At 53.5% G+C, this 22022-nt stretch overlaps 1 protein-coding gene across 2 annotated transcripts in view; it reads right to left on the minus strand.

The window, feature by feature from the left end:
• Positions 1 to 249: 249 nt before the first annotated feature.
• The window catches only part of SMAD7 (SMAD family member 7), a 28787-nt gene continuing 7014 nt past the window's right edge, over positions 250 to 22022 (minus strand). Inside the window, exons 3-4 of one of the 2 annotated variants that reach the window (XM_027525824.1) lie at positions 21199 to 21270; positions 250 to 2257 (exon numbers count right to left, since the gene is read on the minus strand). In XM_027525824.1, the coding sequence (XP_027381625.1) occupies positions 1719 to 2257; positions 21199 to 21270 (611 nt within the window). In that variant the 3' untranslated portion in view covers positions 250 to 1718. Of the gene's footprint in view, positions 2258 to 21198; positions 21274 to 22022 lie in introns of both variants that reach the window. The other variant, XM_027525823.1, reaches the window with a different exon arrangement.

The following is a 22022-nucleotide window of genomic DNA, read 5'->3' on the forward strand; positions in this document are numbered from 1 at the left end:
TCAGGCTTTAAAAAATCAGCTGCCCTTGCAACTGAGGGGTCCCCAAGGTTGCCCGTTACAAATTGAGGACACCTGCCTAAGGATCTGAGGAAGACCAAGCGGTTTTGGATGTCTCTCCCTTCTCTGGTTCCCCCGACCCAGCTTCCTCCCCCACCAAGCTCTGGGAGACCCCCAAGTGTCCTGGATTCTGATGGCTGCATCCCACCCTCCTCTCGTCAGAAGAAAAAGGAGCTGGAGGACAACATGGAATCAAGTATACATTTTAAAAATTGTTTAATGGAACATAAACTCCTTTAGAAAAACATTCAGCCAGGTGATAACACCCATAGAAAAAAACACCAATCTTGTGTTTATCTTTTTTAATTTGGCATTTGTTATTTGCATTTATATTAAAGCAAAGTGCATCTTTTCTTTATTTTGTTTATACACATTGCACAATACATAAATAATGATGCTTATAAAACGTCTTTATATTTACAAGTAATAATATATTTATATATAACATAAAATACATTTTTTCTTTAATAAATCTCAGGTTTTGTTTTTTTTTTTTCAGGAGTCCTTTCTCTCTCAAAGCACTACAATGCTAAATTTCCAATGAGAATGCTTCTCTTGTTCATTTAAACCTTTGTAGTTAGAAAAATAGCTTATGTTAAAGTCTAAACATGCTCATTGAGCTAAGAGCAGTGTCAACGTATCATACGAGTGTATGAGTTGTAGAAGAAATGATAGGGTTAGGTGTCAGCTCAGGATGGTACCTTGGGTTAAGATGGACCGAATCCTTCTTGGTGGGAAGGGGTGGGGGGTGGGGGGTGGAGGGCTGCTCCCCTCGCTGGTCTAACAGCAGAGCTCAACACACAGGCTGCGGAGGGGAGGAAAGTGCTGAGCTGGCTTTGTGAGTCCAGGAAAAACCTGATGTAACCAGGGCAGGGGAGAGGTGGAGGGGACTGAGAGGGCGCTTGGTGAGCAATACTGTGACGGGGCTGCCCCGGCAACCCTTGGGAAGCCCATCTCAGAGATGTCCAGGAGCAGATGGCCAAGACAGACAGCTGTGACGATGGCAGCGGGGTGGCCAGAGGGGAGTGAGGCAGCACGGGGAAACGGGTTCTGGTCCGGCCTCTGGCGGGGTGGCTTCAGAGAAGCCTTCGGACAGGCCAATGTCCGAGAAGGGGCGAGGCGGGGTGGGGGCTTCCCCAGGCTCTGGGGACAGAGCCTTCTGCTGGGACACCCGCTGCCCCACTGAGCGTGTCCAAAGGGCAAGGGAGACACAAACCTCTCAGCAGGCAACATGCATAGGAAACAGAGCACACCACTTTCCCTCGTCTACACACACGCATGCACGCACTGATGCGCGCACACACACACACACACACACACCCCTGACAAGGGCAGTGATGACACCAAGGGTGGGGCCTGCTCCCCACTTACGCAGTGTTTGGTGGTACTGATTTTTTTGCTTCCTCTTTTTCGTATCGCACTGTTCTGCCAACCATACCACTCTCCGCCCCTCCAAACCCCAAGAATTCTTTTCATAAGCTATTTCTCAAAGAACAAAACAGAACATAAACAAGGACGACGAGAAGAAGGAGGGTGGGCGGTGGGGGGGAAATAATGACCAAAGAGTTTGCATGAAAAGCAAGCACTCAGGAGGGAAATATTAGCAGCAAAGTAGTTTGGACTGGGCCCGCTCGGCTCCCGCTTGCCCTCTCCCCACGTGGCTACCGGCTGTTGAAGATGACCTCCAGCCAGCACGGGCAGCTGCTGATGAACTGGCGAGTGTAGCACTGGCCCCAGCCCTTCACGAAGCTGATCTGCACGGTGAAGCCAGTCCACGGCTGCTGCATGAACTCGTGGTCGTTGGGCCGCTGCAGGCTGTACGCCTTCTCGTAGTCAAAAGCCTTGATGGAGAAACCGGGGAACACTTTGTGTACCAACAGCGTCCTGGAGTCCGGGTTGTCCAGTGTGGCCGACTTGATGAAGATGGGGTAACTGCTGCGGTTGTACACCCACACGCCGTCCACTTCCCGCGTGAGCTGGATGCCACAGCCGATTTTGCTCCGTACTTTCTGCACCAGCTGACTCTTGTTGTCCGAATTGAGCTGTCCGAGGCAAAAGCCATTCCCCTGAGGTAGATCATAGAAGATGTCCAGGGAGGGCTCCTGGACACAGTAGAGCCTCCCCACTCTCGTCTTCTCCTCCCAGTATGCCACCACGCACCAGTGTGACCGATCCCCAGGCTCCAGAAGAAGTTGGGAATCTGGAAAACAAAAGGCGGACATGATCAATGGTGATGGAAACTGGCCTTCTCATTTTCCTCCCCAAACCAAGACACACACATACATACACCTCCACGATTGGTCTGTCTCTCGATGCAAGACAGAAGGAGGTATGAGGTGGCTGGCTGTGATGCAGGCTGGACAGTCCTCCTACGGGGAGTCTGGAAAGCTCGACCCCGTGATGGAAGAGCCTTGCCTCTAGGCGCGGGGCTCTCTGGGGAGTCTCTTCCCTCCATTCCCCCCACCTCCCCGACTCTATCAAGAACACAGGACATGTGCCCACCTGGCCAAAGGTAAAGCCCCATCCTTGCAGAGCTCAGAAGCCAAGATCACTCAGTAAGTTGACTGGCCCTGGTTTTAGGGCTAGAATTTCAGTTCTTTTAAACGGGATGGAACCTTGAAGGCCAGTGGCTCCAGCCTCAAGTCATCCTTGTGAGAAAACCTGGACTCAGAAAGCTTTTTTTTCCTCAGGCTCCAGGGATGAAAGAGCCAGACTTGGACGCCAGGAACACCTGCTAGACAGTCTCTGAGCTTGTCACCCGGTTCTCAGATCAGTGCCTTGGTCATAAGGGACCACTGTCAGGAAAAACTTTAATGGAGGTGGTTTGGGGTAAAAAAACAAAACAAAAAAAAACCCTAGCTTCTTAATAGAAAAGCAACTCTCAGAGTGTCCATCAGCAGCAGATCTGTACACAAAGGCTGAGTTCACGTCTCCACGCCAAATCACAGCATGCACCCTGGTGTCACAGCCCAGACAGAAGACAGCACGTCTACAGTGGGTTCGGCCACGCTTGCAGGCCCTTCTTGCCGGCATCACCCCCTTCCCCCTCCCTCCCGAGAAGCAACCCAACCCTGTGCCCTGCCCCCTCCCATCCCCCTCCTCCCATGGAGGCCCCACCCCTGCCTTCCTAGACGGTGCTTCTACCCACAGGCAGCAGGGGAGACTGGGGTGATTCAGGCAAGGTGATTTTTCCTGAACAGGCGTTGGGGGTAGGGGTGGGTGTCTTTAAAAGGGGGATCCATGGAAGGGAAGGGGGGCCTCCAGCGGCTGGCATTCCAACTCCTCCTTCCTCCTTAAGCTGGAGCCGGCGGGGCAGGCCTCAGACTGGGAACCATAAATCTCCCCCAGCCCGGCCAGGCTGCAGGAACGCTGTGGTTTGTGGTGGCAGGGCGGAGACCGGAAGTCTTGTATTTGTTAACAAAAACGGGGAAAGGCCGGGCAGGCGGCCTCCTCCTCCCGCCCTCCCTGCAGTCCTCGCCTCTCACTTACTGGGGTGGGGGGCTTGGGACACCAAGGTTGGGGGTGGTGTGAGACATCTCTGGATTGGTTTGGGCCTCTTTGATTGTGGAACCCCTGGGTTTTAGCACCTGGGTGATGCCGGGGTATCAGGACAGAGGCCAGGGCTGGAGCAGGGATGGGGCCCGTGTCCTGCTGCCCGGCAGGCTGGGTAACCAGCGCAGCTCAGTACATCAACTGCCTCCAACGTTCACAGGCATGTCAGGACCTGGGAACCAGTCAGCTCCATTACCTTTTTTTTTGTTAAAGCAGCAGCCTGCCTTGCATGCTGTCCCGTGAATAAGTCTGTACAAATGTGTTTGGTGACCCCCTGGGACAGCCTGAGCAGAGGTCCCCAAGATACCCCACCCAGCCTTCTCAAAGGCCTGCCCCCCCAGCCACACAAAATGGGGAGACTAAGGGTCCAGCCTCCCTGCAACCCCCACCCCTGAAATCAACACCAGAAACCTGGCCCGTCCGCTCCCACCCTCACTGGCCTTTCTGAACTACAAGCACGAGAGAGGCTATGTGCCTGAATGTGAGTGCGTTTCAACTGTGTGTTTTGAGTGTGTGTTTGCGTGCACACACACGGGAACATATGGAAAAACAAGAGAGGGACAAGGGCTCGGAGCAGAAGGTGAGTCATCAGGCATTAACTTGTTTCTGCAAAGTATCCATCAACTGCTAATAAACTCGTGAGCGCTGGCAATCTTTGAACCCTCTTGCCGAGGGAGCTGGGCTCTGACGGCTGCTACACCAAAGCCCCAGAACAGCCACGTAAATAAAAGCGCTCTGGCGTCCAAGTTTGCTGGGGAGGAGAAGGCACTCCTCTGCAAGGCCCGGGGCGCTTGCCCTCCCCTCCTGCTTGTCGCAGCTGGGAGAGTGTTTCAAACCGAAAGAAGTGCTATTATCCCAACTGGGGACAACAAACTGGCCTGGAAAGGAAGGAGTTGCTGGGAGGGAGGCTGAGGAGACCCTTGGCGTGGCTCCCCTGAAACCTGGCACCCTCTCCAGCAGAGGGCTTGTGGGGGGCGGGGGGAGGAGTAAGAGGAGGACAGGGGGCTGAAGATCAAGTGACCCCTGTACCAGGCCCCCCGGGGCCAGGAGAAGCTGGGTGGGGGCCTCATCTGCCTGCTGGGCCTCAGGGCGGCAGGGGAAGTTGGTTGGGGGCTGGGGCCTGATGTATGGACAGTAGGCGGCGGGGGGGGGGGGGGGGGGGTGCATTCTGGTGGGTTTCTCTTTCATCTGTGCAGCCCGCCAGTCCACCCAGCAATTTGCTTCCAGACATCCCCTGCAAAGAGCTTCTTTCTGTGGAGGTGAATGGCCCAGCCCAGAGAAACGGCAGCGTGCAGGTGTCCCTGGATGTGAACAAGGCCCCCCGAAAGCCCACAGAAAGTGCCCTAAGTGGGGGGTAGGAGGACCCTCACCAACCCTCCCATGTCACCTTGCAGTCCCCTGGTACCCTGATACCTCTTCTCCTTGCTGCTCCTGAACTCTAGCTCTGAGCACAAAAACAGGCTCTCACGCAAACCCTTCGCCAGAGGGGACGCAGCACACGTCGAGGGGCGCAGTGCAATGCCCCAAATTGCCACTTCGGATTCGACTCCTGGCGTCTGGGCACATTTCTGGGAAGCCCTCAGCAGCATCTTCAGAGAAACACAGTTCCCTGAACCAGGCCCGCAGCCCACAAGCGTCTCCCCACAAAGGTCTGTGCAGACAGCTCCTGGGGCTTCCCAGGTTTCGAGGTGAGGAGCCAGGAGGGCCGTGCACAGAAAAACAAGTCCCCCCACCTCGTTAGAAGGACCGAGGAAGGGTCTTCGTATCCTGGGGGCTGATACTTAACCTCCAAAGGCACAACTCTCCATCCCTTGTTAATTTCCCTCAGCTTTTATAACCTTTTCCGGTATTTTCAACAACTTCTCCCTTCTCAGAAAACTGTACAGGGGCTTGTCTTAAAACCGTATTTGTGCCTTTTAAAGCATCCAAAAGAAAAGCTGTGTTGTAAAAAGCGAACTAATCAGATGCCTGCTCACAATTTTTTCTTTTTATTACAGTGCAGGGAATTTTTGGAGCAACCCCAGAAAAGTGCTGAATCGGCCTAAAATTCCTTTAAGGTTGTTCCCCCCTCCACTTCCCAATTTCCCTTAAAGCATAAAAATCTACCCTTTAAGAGGAAAAGGAGGGAGGCGGTGTGGAGAAGGGGAAGGACTTTGCCTCGTGTTTGCACTTGCATTAGGGAAGACCACTTAACAAGGAGCTCCCTGCCTCGCACAAAGAGTTATTTAATTACCCTGGTCATGAATGAACAGACCAGACCCTTCTAGAAGACCAGAGGCTCATGAATGAATCTCATGCCTGGAATGGCAATGGCACAGGGTGACCAGACCTCAAGGCCACACTGTAGGTAAGAGGGGAATTTTTTTTTTTTAGTTGAAGATGTGAGGAGATGATGAAGAAAAGAAAAAACTGGAGGGACAGAGAAAAGGCCAAGGTCAGGGCCTTGATGGTACCATGTCGTTTCCAGTTTAGGAAGGTGACCATAAGGCCAGAGAGGCAGAGCTGTTCCAAAGCACCTAGGAGGATTCTGCGAACATCTGAAGTGAGGCCACTGCATGCAAGCTGGATCCACACACAGAAGGGGTGCTGATGGGGTGGGGGAGGCGGGGGTCCGACTTTTCACAAGGATGCTCTTGGGAAACCGAGATAGCACAGAGTCTCAGCAGCAGGCACCCACTGAGCCCTACGTGCCCACTGCCAGGGGCCGCAGGGAGCTGGAATGCTCTTCTCTGAGAGGCACTTGGATGATAAAGAAACTAACCTCTCTTATCCAACATTCTCATTACCAACAGTGGGATGGGTCTTCGAGCCACCACCCTCCCCGGCGGTTAGGGATGGAACCCAGGCCGAGGAGGGCAACGGGAGGGCACCCATGCAGGCCCAGCAGTACACCCGGCAACCCTGGGATGCAAACATGGCCACGCCTCGCCTCTCAGGTCCAGGGTCCTCCCTCCTCGGGACTCCCGGCGCCGCCGAGGGCTGCCTCATCCTGTCCTCCCCCTGAGCAGTCGTCCCAAAGGTTAACAGCTCCCGTCAGCCTGGGTCCCCACCCTGGGCAGGAAACTGGCTGTTCTGAGAGCAGCCAGCCCACTCCAGGGACAGGGACTGAGATAATAGTGCCAACCCGTCGCATCCAATCTCACCCCCAACACAATTAACGAAAAGTTTCTCACTGGTTTTCAGTTTTCGGGAAGCAAATGGCCCCAAACTAAAACAAATACATAAGCGCTTACTGCGCCATCTGAGCTCAGTCTGGGTTCTGGGGTGGCTCTAATCGGCCACGTTTACAGCTTCATCTGCAACTCGAAAGATGACGCCAGAGCTGCTCCCCTAGACTCCAGGGGCAGCAAAGACAGCTCTGGGGGTTAGCACAAGCTCCCCATGGGGGCTGAAACCAATTCAAAATGCTTCAGGTTAACTCTCAGGTACCCAACAAATGCTGAGACGAGACGCATCACCACCCCTCCAAGCTCTTGCATCAAAGGGATCAAGAATGAATTCTGGCTGGAAGAAGGCAGAAAAAAAAGGTTGGATTTCTCTTTTTTTCCCTTCCCAGAGCTTGGCAATGAGGTTCTCCACCAAGGTGGCTGGACTTGGGGATGGCAGGGGGTCCCAACGGCTCTCCTTCAAAGGCCAGGGCGCTTCTTCAGATCCCTGGGCCCAATCTCCCAGCTATGGAGTCAGACATCTCCCTTCAAATCTGCCTACAGAGGCTCCCTAAAACGGAGCTCCCAGTAGTGGCTTCACTGGTGTTATGACAATTTGCTAGAAGTCCGTGAGAGGTCGGGGCCTGGCCAGCAGCCACACTGAAGGTTCTCAACTTTTAGGGGGCGTATCATCTCGGAGGCTCTCCAAGTGCTCAGAAAATGCAGACCGCACCCCACCCCACCCCCACCTCACCCCAAATCGGAGAAGGGTTCTAGGGTGACACTTTACACCCACTGGAAAGGGGCTCACAGATAGGGGACCCCGTGAAGCTGCATGGTGTTAGCATCCTGATGTTAATGGAGGGGGAACGAGGCAGGTGGAGACACCTATCACCTGCTGAAGAGCAGAGCTGGGTTCAAGGCCAGAATACAGCCTTGTGTGAGCTGTGGGTGGGCAGCCACCTCAGGCCTCTAAAGCCACACCAGTCCTCTCCAAACGCCAGAGGGGAAAACAAGTGTCCTTCAGAGCCCACTTTGGAACTGCTATGCCTACTCTGTCCCCAAGTGTGGGGTCCGGCTCCCTTGCACCAAGAAGCCAGGAGTGAAAAGACTTCTTTGCCTATAAGCCGCTGCTCTGTGACCTTGGTCAAGTGGCTTTGCCCCGTCAAGAGTCGCAGTGTGACCTGCCCACAGCTAACCGGAAGGTGGGTGAGGGGCCCCCTTTTGGCTCTGCTAGGCTCCGGCTCCACTCGGGGAGATTCAGTATTAAACAACACTGGTTCCCTTTATTTTTACTACCTTCCGGAGAGTTAAGAAAATAACTTTGAGGAGCGGGGCACATTTTTGCATTTCATTTGCAACAATAAAACAAAAACAAAACAAAATTGGAAGGAAAAGGAGATGGGAGTCAGATTTGGCTGGGTCCATCTCTAATCCAATTTTTTTTTCCCCCTAACTGCAAAGAGTTACAAACTTGTGTTCTTCCTGTCTCCCATCACGCCTGGCCCCCAGGAAGAAGTGAGTCCTCAGGGGAGGGTGGCCTGTATTGCTATTTTATTTCCAATGCCCACCGGGCTTGGTGCCCTGAAGCTTCTCACTCATCGTCACCCTCCTTCCTCCTGCAAACTCCCCGAGCTTACACACTTGGCAGATCCTGCTAGTCTTGAAGATTTCGTGACTGTGCCTTAAAAATTGTGATGAGTAATCCGTTACTAGAGGTAAAATGTACTTCCTTGCTCCCCCACGATGGGCCCCAGCCCCACCCCCCAGAGCCCCTCAGATGGCCCAAGTCAGAGGCCCCCCAGCCCAGGGGTCCCTCCTAAGAGCAGTGTTTTGCCATCAGAGGATATAATTGAGGGTAGCGCCGGGCAGGGGCGGGAAGCCACACATATCAAAAGCTCCCATCTGTCTCGCCAGCCGGCTGACTCGGCTTCCTGTGCCCCAGCCTTCAGCCATGCAAATTATAGCGTGTACCCGGCTGCCTGCCTTCTGAGGAGGCCAGCTCTGCTGGGCTCCCAGAGGCCTCAGAGGAAGGGTGTGGACTCCCAGCCCGGCCAACTCCATTCATAATATTTACAGTAAATGGGCCTCCCCGGCGGTTGGTTAGTGTGCATCCAGCCTTATCCTGCAAGTCTGAATTTCAAGTCTCTTCCACCCCATGGTGCAACGCCCACATCCCCACCATCACCCCCCTCCTCACATAACTCAGCAGCTCCCTTCAGAAAGGGGGTTCACACACTTGCACACACAGAGCCCCCCAGACCTGCACGGTTGTCACCTGCTCTCCGACCTGCTCCCCTGGGGGGAGGATCCTGGCCACTTCCACGAAGACATGAAAAGGAGGGGAATACCCCACAACTCTCACCCACCCCCATCCCCACCTGCAATGGGTCCTGAAATCGCCCCCAAATTCCGCAGGAAGATTCTCAACTGGGGGTGTGCAGCCCAACAAATAAAGAACCTCTTCTTAAACCACCAGAAAGCCCTGCATTTTCTTCTTGTTGCAGACCACTTGTAAGTTTCGCTGGCTAACACATTCAAGAATCTTAAACACAGATGCAGAATAAGCCAATTTTCCGAAAGGACGCAACCCCCAGAGGTGCAGGGCAGTTCTTTGGTCTGATTCTGCGTGTCTGGAGGCTCTGCTGGAGCTGCTTTTGCTGTGGTCCTCGATTTAATAAAGCCCGGGGAGCCCGCAGTGACCCTCTAGGCTCCCTGCAAGGTATTCCAGCCCCAGATGCTGGCCCTGCCCCCACCCCGTCCCCCACCCTCCTTCAGCTCAACTCTCGATTTTTTTTTTTTCTAGAGGGTAGAGAAACCGTCCGAAGATGTGGAAAAATCCAGCGAGAAACAAAAGTCCTTTTCATCCCTCCCCTCCCCCAGCTCCCCTTGTTCCATAACAATTATGAAAACTGTTGGACGGGATGGCATTTTGAACATTTACTGCATTCCGGCCAATAAATTCCAATGCTGGATCTGATGGAAAAGCCTTCCTCTCCGGCCAGCTCCCTGGCTCCCCGCCCCCCACTCACTCCCAGCCCTCATTCCTTCTTTCTTTACAACCCCACAGCAGGGCCAGGCCAGGGCCGCACTGTACTTGCAGGGAAAAACAACAGTTCGACAGAGAGGAGCCGGTGTGCAGACAGGGAAAGTTAATCATTACTTCTGTCTGCCCCGTAATCTAATCTCCCTGGCTTTGGCACACTCACTGTTCAGCGATCTCAGCCCTTTCACCCCCAAAGCACCCAGTATACCTCCTGGGCCTGAGCCCCCCACCCTCCACTCCTCGCAGGCCCTCCCACCCTTAAGTCTCCAGTCCCCCCACTCTGGACCACCCTTCTCAAGGCCCCCCTGTGGCTCTGTGCTGTGTGCCCCACATTTCAGAGGACTCTGGGCCTCGCATAAATGTGGGTTCCAGTCTGGCGGGGATAACCGCAGAGCCAGGCCACCCCTCCTCCTCCACTGCACCCCTCACTCCACCCCCCACCCCCCTGCCCCAGAACTCAGCCTCAAGCCCACCTGGTTGCCTCAAGTGATCTGTGATCCATCTATACAGACACACAAGTCAGGATTGGCCCTGCCTCCAAAAACCCAACACAGAATGACCACGTGCCCGGCAATTCCACTTCTGGGGGAAAAGGCTCGGCTTCTCCTAATCCTCTCCAGTTCACCCTGCCTTCTTGAGTACAGTGGATTCCTCGGTGGGGGCTGCTGGGGGAAGGACCCCAGGAAATACCTGCAAATATTGGTATGCATATGCATTTTTCTGGGGGAAATGATCCTTCTGCTTTCACTCGTTCTTGAAAGAGTCTGCAAACAAAAAACCTGAAGAACGGCAGTCTTTTTCTTCACCAAAGGAAGAGCCCATGAGCTACCCACCACCTCAGCAACAGAGGTTTCATTCTCACACACCTTCCAATCCAAGAACCAAAAATCACAGATCACAGGATGCCATTCGGTGCTGCAAGGGGCGTGAGAACCAAGTCCACTGGCTTATTTTGTAGAGGAAAAAACTAAGGTCCAGGACAAAAATGGCTCCACAAAGGCCATGCAGCCAGCTGGTGGCTGTGCCTCCAACCTCAGCCCAGAGGACGGAAACCTGGAGAGTGGGCACTTTCCCTCCCACTGTAACCTCTCCAAACCCATCCTGGGCATCTGACAAACATTGGGCTGGGGGACGAGGGCAGCTTCTGAATCTCTGCAAGCCCCTCAATGCCAGGTCTCTTCCCTAGGAAACATCCCCAGCGGGGCTTTGACTCTGATCCCATTGAGCTGGAGATGGGGCCCATCTGTTTTTAAGAACTGTACTGTGCACCCAGATCATAGGAAGAACGCATCTCTTGCTTTTCCCTCTGGGTTACTGATTAATGAGGGGGAGGGGCCGCGCTGGCTGGGAGGCTGCCCTGGGGCTGGCAAGGTCCCCAGGCACTTTCTGAGCAGAGCAGCTCTTCCAGGCCCTCTCGAGCCCCAGAAGCTCGCTGAGCCTACTGGAGAAGGAGACCTGCCAACTTCAGCAGACCAACCGCAAGGTGGGAAAGGGCGATGGAGATTTAAACTCCAGGGGGCAAAGGCAGAAAGGCGAGTTTACTGACAGCACAGTCCTTTCTGGGCTTAGTCCTTTTTTGTTCCTGTTAACCCCAAGTTAAAAAGTAAAAAAAAAAAAGCAACACAGAAATGAGTAAACACGAGAGCCACCAGTTCGGGCTTGGTGACCTGAGTCTAAAAGATAGAAACTCCACATTTTGCAAGAGGGAAGCTGGAGTTGAAATCCACCCTTCCCTTACTGTCCGGGAACAAACCCTAGGGCAAAACAGCTCTTCGGACTTGACACAGGAGCAAGAACGAATGAATGAAACCAGTGAACTCCCAAGAAGCCGTCAGTCGGCCTCAGGGGGACAGCCAGAGCAGGATGCATGCGAACATGAAACCCTTTGGTAACTAGGTGTTAGATTACCTCGTGGAACCCCACCCGCAGGCGGGTCAGAGCCTCTCAGATCATCTGGGAACTCAACTCTCAGATCATCTGGGAACTCAAAAATGGACTTGACCGTCAGATTTTAAATTAAAAACCAAGTGTTGCTTCCCCAGATGGCCTTCTAGAGAATCAAGCCCCCCAGAGTTAGATAAGTCAAACTCCCGGGCTTTGGAAACGTCCCACCTCCCCTGTGGCTGTAAAGACATAAATGCTACCATTCCAGATGGCCCCTGCCCCCACTGCGTGCTCAGCTGTGCTCCCAGGTACGGCCAGGGTCTGGACTACAACCCTACCTCCTGCTATTACGGGCTGTTATCTCACCATCAAGATAATGGGGAGCAGGGACAGACACAGGAACAGGGGAGACAGACCTCTGTTTATCAACAAGCTTTTGTTTTATCTCGGCTCTCAACAGACTTCACAAGCAAAGCACAGCCCCAGGCCCGCTCCTGCACCTCAGCTGTGTCTTACAACAACAGCTCACCCCACAGCTCGGAAGCTGCCAAATTCTGCTCCAAGGACCCTCCACCTCACTGACCCCCTAACACCCTCAGACGAACTGTAACCCTTTGCAGAGTCCAAGAACTACACAGCCTTTGTGCCTGGCAGAGCCTGGCACACAGTAGGTGCTCAGCAGAGCCTGGCACACAGTAGGTGCTCAATAAATTACTGCTAAGTGATTGTACCACAGGGACACGCTGGCTTCTCCCAAAGCAGTTGGTCCCCCACCAACCACCCCCACCACCCCAGCTTCCAACTGGCAGGAGGTGGCCCGTGTGAACCCACCTATTTGGGAGGGTGCCTTCCAGGCAGGGGTCAGCCAGAAAGGCTGAGGCCTGGCCCCAGGCTCCCTGCGCAGGCAGGAAGAGAGCCCCTGTCCTCAGCTCCTTGCCAGCCGGCTGCGGCTGATCCCGGGAGGTGTTTCCAAGCCAGGCGCCGGCCAGGCCACCTCTGTGGGCTCACCACCTGCCCACAGCCTTCTGCCTTGGCGTCCTGCTCGGTCTGGACACGCTACCCCCACCAAGTATTCCACAATGCTTTTACACACCCCCAGGGCCCTTGTTGTGTTATGAAAACAAAACAAAGCCCAATAAGGAAAAAGAAAAAAAAAAAAAAAAAGCTGGGGGGGAAAGGAGCAAGCCGGCCACACACAAACTTCTTTCTTCCTGGTCTCCATCCTAAAGATGGCTCCTTGGCAGCCGGGTCAGGGTCCTGTCCCATGTCCCACCCCCGTCAGAGAACAATGACTCTGTCAAAGAGGGGACTTAGAAACCCAGAGATGAGTAAAATGACAACTGTTTTCACACCCGGCACAACCCCACCTTCTCCACTAAGGGGCTGCACAAGCCCTCTTTCTGGGGGAAGCTACTGGGCGTCTGAGGGCCACGATACCCCTGTGCCCCAGGGCAAAGCACAGCTCCCGGGCACAGCTGCACCAGGGGAACTGTTGTCTGCCACCTCTTTTCACCAGAACCCCAGCACTAGACACTCAGGAAGCTAAGGCAGGGACTCCCTGAGCAAAAGGAGGCTCAGAGCTTGTAAATAAAGACAGCCCCAGCCTTCCAGGTGTCAGGCACCGTGGTCAAGGGGACCCCACGCTGGGGTGAAAAGGCTATGGGCATCAGTAGATTTCTACCTACCCCCCTGCCCCCCAAAATATGTTTGTTTGTGTGTGTGTGTGTGTGTGTTGTTTTTTTTTGCAAGTTAAAACTGAGCTAATGACACAGGGTGGGGCTCAGCATGGAAGAAGACTGTGTAGCCAAACCAAAATTCGCTTCCAGCCAAGAGCTGCTCAGCTTCACCACTTGGGGAAGGAAGCTGAAAAAGTCATGAAAGATTCTTTAGTAAACCGGGAAATAAGGCTGCCGTTAACATTTCAACTGAAGGTGACCCTTCTGGTTAAAAAAAAAAATTTTTTTTAAATAATAAAAATAACATAAAGTTCTCAAACAGCCTCTTTCTTAAATGAAAATGGCCTAAAAGTTCTTCGGAGAGTGGAAGGAAAAGAAGGGGCTAGGAAAGAAACAAACCAAAACAGAACCCGGCTGGCCTCCTCGCAGCCACTACCTTTCATGAACCACTTTTTTCTGGAGTTCTTCTCATAAAAGGAATGATGCAATTTCCTGTCTTGTCCCAATATTTCCTGTTCACTTCCAAGGTGAAAGTTATCACCCTGGTTTAAACAACTGCCCTAAACTCCATAGAAAGTTCCTATTTCCGTGCAGTGCCCCATGCCAGTCACAAAGAACTCCTCATCTTAGAAGATAAACCACAATCACTGTCTACACCTCTAACTGAGTCAGCTTTAAGAAAAAGCCTCGTTTTTCTCTATGGCAGCTGCTGAATCTACAGTCCCAGCTGCCCCAGAAAGTGGGCTAGAGGTGCAGATCCCCACGGGGAGAAGCACCCCGCCGTGAGCCAATGTGTTTAGGTAGAGCGGCCGCCACCAAGGGAATGTTGCTTTCTTGGTGTGTTAGCCACTAAATTGAGAACTGTGCCTCAGCAGTTAATAATATCTTCCCGCTGAAAATAGCCCAGAGAGGAAGCCTGTCTGTGACAGTAGGCACACAGCCAGACTGGGCTAGCCATTCAGTACTGAGCGAGAGAGATGGCTGGGCCAGTGGTGACCTCCCAGTGGTCACACTGTACAGTATCCTTTCACAGGGCTCCTGCAAAGGCAGGGCTCCCACGAGTCACTAGCCTGCTCTGCAGCCCTACAGCCTCAGCAAAGACCTCACATGGACCAGAGGCTCGGGCAGCAGGACCAGAGGAGGGGTCCAGACTGCCCAGCGGGAGCCAGGAGGACCCCAGGCTTTGGGAGATAGCCCCTGCAGGGCTGCTTACTAGACCCTGGGCTGCCCAGAGGAAAACAGCGTCCGGGGCAGAGGGAAGAAGGGGACCTATTCCCCTGCTGAAAGGTCAGCCATGGAAAATGAGCCACAGGGAACCTTCCTGTCTCTCCTTTCTGCCACCAACATGGAAAAGGAAAGGCTGAAAAATCACAGAGACAGGCCCTTGATCAATCCCTCCCACTCCCTGCACCCCACTCCCCCACCCTGTGAGACCTCAGAGATGCTTTGGAAATAAGTGTCTGCCTCCAATAGCTCCCAGTGTTTTATCCTCCAGAGCCGGTGTTTCTTAGGCACTATCTAAATACCTGCATGTATTTAAAAGCTACCGCAGGTCGCTATTTTTTAAGATTGTGGCAAGATACACATCACATAACATTTACCATTAACGACACTGACAGCACCTGCAGAGCTGAGCAACATCATTACCACGTTCCAGAACACCTTCATCATCCTGAAAGGAAACCCTGTCTCAGGGTCACTTTTATAATGTCCTTCACTACAGCAAAGCCAACAGGAGGAAGGGGCAGAGTTAATACATCTTGTCAAATTTCTTGCGGTTGTTTAGTTGCTACATCAGGACCGACTCTTTGTGACCCCGTGGACTGTAGCCTGCCAGACTCCTCTGTCCGTGGGATTTTCCAGGCAAGAATACTAGAGTGGTTGCCATTTCCTTCTCCACGGGTTCTTCCCGACCCAGTGATTGAGCCTACATCTCCTGCATCGGCAGGCAGATCCTGTACCGCTGAGCCACCAGAGAAACCCCCTGCTGCTGCTGCTGCTGCTAAGTCGCTTCAGTTGTGTCCGACTCTGTGCGACCCCATAGACGGCAGCCCACCAGGCTCCCCCGTCCCTGGGATTCTCCAGGCAAGAACACTGGAGTGGGTTGCCATTTCCTTCTCCAGGGGTTCTTCCCGACCCAGCGATTGAGCCTACGTCTCCTGCATTGGCAGGCAGATCCTGTACCGCTGAGCCACCAGGGAAACCCCTACAACCGAGCAAATGTCTTAGCTGAGAAGAGGCTCAACAAGCAAGACACTTGAATTCTTCACCATAGGAGCACAGACAGAATCTGTGCACAGCCACCAAGAGAAGCTACCAGAGATACTCCCCATGGGAACAGAGATCCTTTTACCCCCTACATCAGAGGCTCCCCAACTTGTCTGCACCTTGAAATCACCCGGCAGGCCTCAAAAAACACTTGATGCTGGGATCGTGCCAGCAGACCGTGAGGTGAAAGACCCCAGGGGTCCTAACGTGCAGGCAGGTCTGGAGACCCCCGCCTGTGCTTTTTTTTTTTCTCCCACTGGCTTCAGACACCGGCCGTGAAGGGAGCGTTAATTCGAGCACTGTATGCAGGAGCAGTGTCGTGGGACAGTAACAGCAGCAAGGAAGTAGCCCAGGGAGCCCAACTGGATCGTAACTCTTTTGACATTTCTTCAGGTCCAGAGGCCGACAGCTGGGCTCTGCTAAGGCAAAGCCTACCTGGGGAGGGGGGGTTAGTGTCCCAGACTGTGGCAAGAGACACACCAAAACCTGACCCTCACCTGACCCCCTCCCCCTCCACAGCTGGCCAGGTTCTGTCTCGGTGACAGGATGCATGAGGCAGCAGCCCATCTAGTCTGGCCGGCAGGGCAGCCCCAATTTGCTCCAGAGCCTTTAAATGCTGTCACCCTGCATTTAACTCCTGCCTGACTGCCTCATTCTTTTCAGGACAAAGGGAGTTTAACAGTGAGCCCTTCTCCAGGGTTGAGTGCATGACCTCAAGGCTTGCAGAAGAGGCCAAGAGTCTAAGCTGCTGTCTGTGACTGGTCTTCAATGGGTGTGCACCAGGTGAGCTGGCCTGGGCCTGAGTCATCAGGTTGGCACTAGGGGATGTGTGGGTCCCCAGAGATCCAGACTGTCACTCTTCACAGTGGCGTGAAGGAAAGGGAGTGGGTAGATAAGGGGCTTGCTCACGGTCACATGGGCTGCTCCGTCTGACAACCCCAAAGCCCGCGCTCTTGGCCACTTAGATGAACTCAACCCACCCCCACCCCACTCCCCATGGCAGATACCAGAGAAACCACAAGTTGCCTGTTTCCAGGCACAGGAAGGGGACATTAAAACACACACACACATAGGCACCCAGGCCAAATCCCCAGTTTGCCATCACTGTTCCCAACCAGACAACAAACGCAGCTGAATAACGTTCCTTAAAAACAGGATGGAACGCTCTTGCCTAAGCTCCTTGGGTTTGGGCCCAAGTTGACGGTGGACGGAGCCAGGACCACGGTTTCATATCATGCAGGTGTTCTTGAAGACTCTCCTCTGAGGCTCTCAGAGACACCAGCAGGCATCAAAGAAGAGGAAAGAACCGTTCCTGGAATGGATGCTGGCCTAAGGGCACTCCCATCACCCAGAACTAGAAGTGATACATGGATCTGAAGACCTTGGCAAAGAAGCAGGCCTCCCCTGGGCTGGTAGAACCGTGTCTCCAACGAGCATGGTTTTGCACAGGCAAGAGAGGGCTGGCTCAGCCCCCTCCACCAGACACATCCATACTAGGTCTCCACTGCCTCCCACCACCCTCCAAGTCAAGGTTGCTCAGTCGTGTCCGACTCTTTGCAACCCCATGGACTGTACAGTCCATGGACTTCTCCAGGCCAGAATACTGGAGTGGGGAGCCTTTCCCTTCTCCAGGGGATCTTCCCAACCCAGGGATCGAACCCAGGTCTCCCACACTGCAGGTGGATTCTTTACCAGCTGAGCCACAAGGGAAGCCCAGAATACTGGAGTGGGTAGCCTAACCCTTCTATAGCGGATCTTCCCGACCCAGGAATCAAACCAGGAGTTTTCTGCATTGCAGGCAGATTCTTTACCAACTGAGCTATCAGGGAAGCCCTCCTCGAAAGTGGCACCGTTTTTGAAGTTCTGCTTGCTTGCTAGGTTGTTTCAGTCGTGTCCGACTCTCTGTGACCCCATGGGCTGTAGCCTGCCAGGCTTCTCTGTCCATGGGATTCTCCAAGCAAGAATACTGGAGTGGGTTGCCACTTCCTCTTCCAAGGATCAAACCAGCATCTCTTATGCCTCTTGCATTGGCACGTGGGTTCTTTTACCACAAGTGCCACCTGGGAAGCCCCATTTTGAAATTTAAATGACAATGAACGACGCTGGCCTCTAATCCCTGCCCTTCACCAGGGAGGCCCAACCAGCTTCAGACATCAATATATGAAGGTTCTGCAGCTGAACAACCCCAACTCACAAGTGAGGCGGTACTCCTTCAACACCCCCACCTCCCCCGCCCCAAATCAGGACAGCAGACAAGCTGAATGAAAGCTCCCCCACCGCCCCCAAACTGCAGATGGAGGCTGCAAAGATGACAGTTTCAAACGCATGCTTTCAATTACCAGTGATACAGAGAAAGCTCTGCAAGTAAATCTTTTCCATTTCCACCACCAAGCTGAACCCAGAAGCTTCCCATCGATGTCAGACCTCTCCAAGGTGGGGACGCCTGGCCCAGGATGCATGCCAACAACAGGATTTGTTCTACACGTCTTTCAAGAAGTACGACACCTACGATCACGATTCAGAACCAGTCCATAAACACTCCCCGGGCCCCAAGCACACATCCTCAAGGAGGAGCTGTCTGTCATTCACCGACACCCGCGTGAGAGGGACCCAGGCCTACCCAGAGCCTGCCCACGGGCATCTGCCCATTCATGTGTGCGTGCACGGGACTGTCTATCTGTACGTCTGCAGCCCGCACACACGCGTGCATGCGTGTACACGCACGCGCGCGCACACACACACACACACACACAACCAGGCACCGAGCAATCCATCTGTCTCGAAGAGCCGGCTGTCAGAAATGAAAGTACAATCTCCTGGAACCGAGTCACAGCCTTCTAAAAATGTGTGCCGTTTTCCCAGACTGAGGAAACTTGCAGGGGTGGGGTCTGTTTCACTGAGTCCCAGAGGCTCGGGCCTGTGTCTCACCGGCCAGTCCCGCGCTGCGCGGCTGGAATTCCAACCTGCAGCCAGCGGGCCGGCTCCCAGAGCGCCTGCCCGCCCACTCCCCTTCCTCGCAGGAAAGGGAAGGGCCAGCCTTGGAGTCACCCCGGCATCTCAGGAGGGGCGTGCCTTCAAGCACACCCCCACCCCCACCTCCGAGACACCAGGTTTTCACACCACTGTTTTTTCTTTCCCTTCTTCCCCTGCCAAGAGAATCAAGCCCTGGCTCCTGCTGCCGACCTTCCTCCCACCCTAAACTGAGCCCCATTCATTAGGCCCGCTCTCAGCCAGGGCAGGACAGGAAGGAAAACAGCACGCGGGGGCCTGTGAAAGAGACACTCAGAGAGGTGATTTCCAGGGGGAGGTGGGGGCAGGGGCGTGTGGGCGCTTTCCCTGCTCCCCACCTTGATGCCCACTTGGCCTGGCCCTCAGCACGGCAGGCACACCCCCTCCAGCCTTCTTTCTTCCCCTACCCAGCCCTGCCTCATTCAGCTAATGCACCCCCCTCAACTGGCCTCATCCTGGCCACCCCCACCCTACCACCCCCCATGAAAGATCAACTTCTTTGAAAGGAGGAGGTTTGGGCATTCTCCATTTGCAAAACCCTCCACCTTGGACCTGGGCCACTAGTCATCTTTTGCGGGGGGTGGGGGGACATTCTCACTGCAGAGATGGGAGCCCTGGGTTTTCTCAGCGCCCATTGCCTCCCCTCCAGATACCCCCAAACCACTGGCAACAACCCAAGAAACAGTTTCTTCAATTTCCCCCCACAGCACATTATTAATAAACCGCTCCAACTCTGAACGGAAAGAAGAAAGAGCTCAAACTTTGAAGCCTTGGGAATTAGTAAATCAAGAGCTAAAATTCAAAACAAATGCTCTTTCATGTGGAGCCCCCCCATCACTTTTTTTTTTCTTTCTGCAGTTCCCTTGAACCATGCTAGCCCTTCAGAGACAAGCACTCCTTCCTAGCAGCTCCTCATTCATTGACTGCAGTTACTATGGGGGTTGGGGGTTCATCATTGCTTTACCCCCAGTGTCTTTCCAGGACTAGAAAAACTCTCGGAAGCCCACCCATCTCAGAAGGGGCAACACTGTCACACCGTTTGGCTCTGGGGCCGGGAAAGGAGGCTGGTGTCGTCACTTCCTCCAGCAGAGGAGACAGACAAGATGTTATCAAGGAGACAAACCTTCCGAAAAGCCCCCTTTCAAAAGCTACCACTTCCCTTGCTTATTTCATGTGGTTCGGAGGGGCTGGGACTCCTCCTGCACATTCAGGATTTAAAAAATAAAACCGTCTAACAACATCCTGAGTGCACGATTTCGCCCAGACCCCTTCCTCCTCCTTGGCCTTCTTTCTTTCCGGAACCCTCTCAGCCTTAGAAAGCAGAAGAGACACAACTCACACATCCCTGTATGTTCTTTCCTCCTCCACCACCATGGTCCACGCTCATCCTCACGCCCCCTAGCCCCCTGCCCTCTCTGGGTTCCTCTTTTTTCCTGCTCAGCTCTCATTAGGAGCTTTGAGTAAACAATACCCTCTGTCTCAGATAACAGCCAGAGTATATACTGTGCTGAAATCAAAACAAACAAGGGTCTCCCTGAAGACATTCTCGGCAAGATCAATTCCTGCAGCGGGAACTGGCTGGGAGGAACCAAGACTGACTGACACTTGACCAGTTAGAAGTCCCCTCTCAGAAGCGCTTTACAGCTTCCATCTGCACTGCCATGATCCCACCTACACGAATGTCCCAAAGGCAAATGCCCAGGACTCTACTGGATCTTCTCTTTTCTCCCCCAGGTTACTTCCCCTCTTGTTTTAGCTAGTTGTTAGAAAATCCTGTGATGGCATGCATACTGGGGTGGGAAAAGCAGGTGGAAACAGGACATCTTTAGAACAAAATGGAAATGTCTCCCACTTACATTGGTAATGAGCATCTCCAAGTTTATCACTCTCTTCTCCCGTCTCTCAGTGACAAGGATGCTCGGGCTACCCAGTGCCCCTCACCCAATTCCATAACCCTCTAGCCGGGGCAAATTTCAGGCCCCTCGCTCACACCTGTGGGCCCTGAGGGACACCTTCCCTGCTGGCTCAGTGTCAGCGCCTGCTATCTGCAGTGACCCATCCATCCATCCATCCCCAACACACACTGTAGACTCCAGCCGGAAGCTCGACCGGGAGGCAGGATGGGCAGAGAAGCACCGAGGTTGTCTTCTCTAAACTCCCATCCTACACCCAGGATCTATCTTCTACAAGTTTCCAAAAGGTGGATCCCTTCCCTTCAAGGCACCTGATGCACTGAGAGCAAGAGAAGAGCTTAAACCCAAGAACTAAGAACACCAGAGTCACCAAGCGAAGCCCCTCCAGCAGGGGGCTGCTTAACAACAACTCAGAAACACAGCCCACACCCAGGTGGCCCCCATTTCCACATCTATGGGGCAGGCCAAGAACCTCGAGCTGAAGGGCGACGGGAGTCAGCGCAGAAACGTCCAGTTTAATGCACATAAAAACGTGGATTAACTCTAGACCAGCTGGGGTGGCAGAAGGCCACCTCTGGTCCTCCAAAATCTCCAGTCATTTCAGGAGGCCTTGGAATCCCCGGGAAAATAAGAGAAAAGCGTCTCACCTGAAAGCCCCCCAGGGGCCAGATAATTCGTTCCCCCTGTTTCAGCGGAGGAAGGCACAGCATCTGGACAGTCTGCTGTGGATTTGAGAAGGAGAGAGAAATAAATACACAAATAAATAAATAAGTACACCAAGATTAATTTTTAAGCACATTCTAAGCAGCATTAAAGAGAAACCACACATTCCAAACGGCTAACTCCCAGCCACGATGCTGATTATTAATGTGCTGCTCAGGCTTTGCTACCCATCATGAGACAGACCACAGCACCTTGTCACCCGTCTGGGCTCCCGGCAGCCAGTTAATCATTCGTCAAGTCAGACTCGATCACAGACTGCTGGAATTTTTTTCTTTTATTGCAAGTCCCCCATTGAGGAAACCAGGTAGTTCCCAAGGTCAAAGGAGGCCCGTGTTCTCTCCCAGCCACCTTTCTCGGGGCAAGATCAAGGGCACGGCCTCTTTGCTTGGATCCAGTGGCCCTCGCCACCACTCTCACCTGTTTACAGACAGACTTCCCAGTTCTTTAAGAAGAAACGGGTGTTGGGCTGAAGGGACTGCGTTTCCCTTTCTAACAGAGGTAGAGTAAGTGCAAGAAAATCTCAAGTACGACTCAAATAATCTTATTCATGTACGCGCCTGGGTGAAGCCCCCTCAAGTCAAGAGAACAGAGGACATTCTCAGCAAGGCTCCCAGCTCCTTCCAGACCTAATCCAAAAACTCCCCGTGGGTGGAAACCTTCCTGGGCAACCCCAGACCTGCAAGGCTCCCTGCCCTCCATCCCTATAAAATCTTTCTGGCACCCAGCACTTGCGGAGTTGCCTTCCGAT

Source organism: Bos indicus x Bos taurus, chromosome 24, assembly GCF_003369695.1.
Source record: "Bos indicus x Bos taurus breed Angus x Brahman F1 hybrid chromosome 24, Bos_hybrid_MaternalHap_v2.0, whole genome shotgun sequence".
NCBI lineage: Eukaryota > Metazoa > Chordata > Mammalia > Artiodactyla > Bovidae > Bos > Bos indicus x Bos taurus.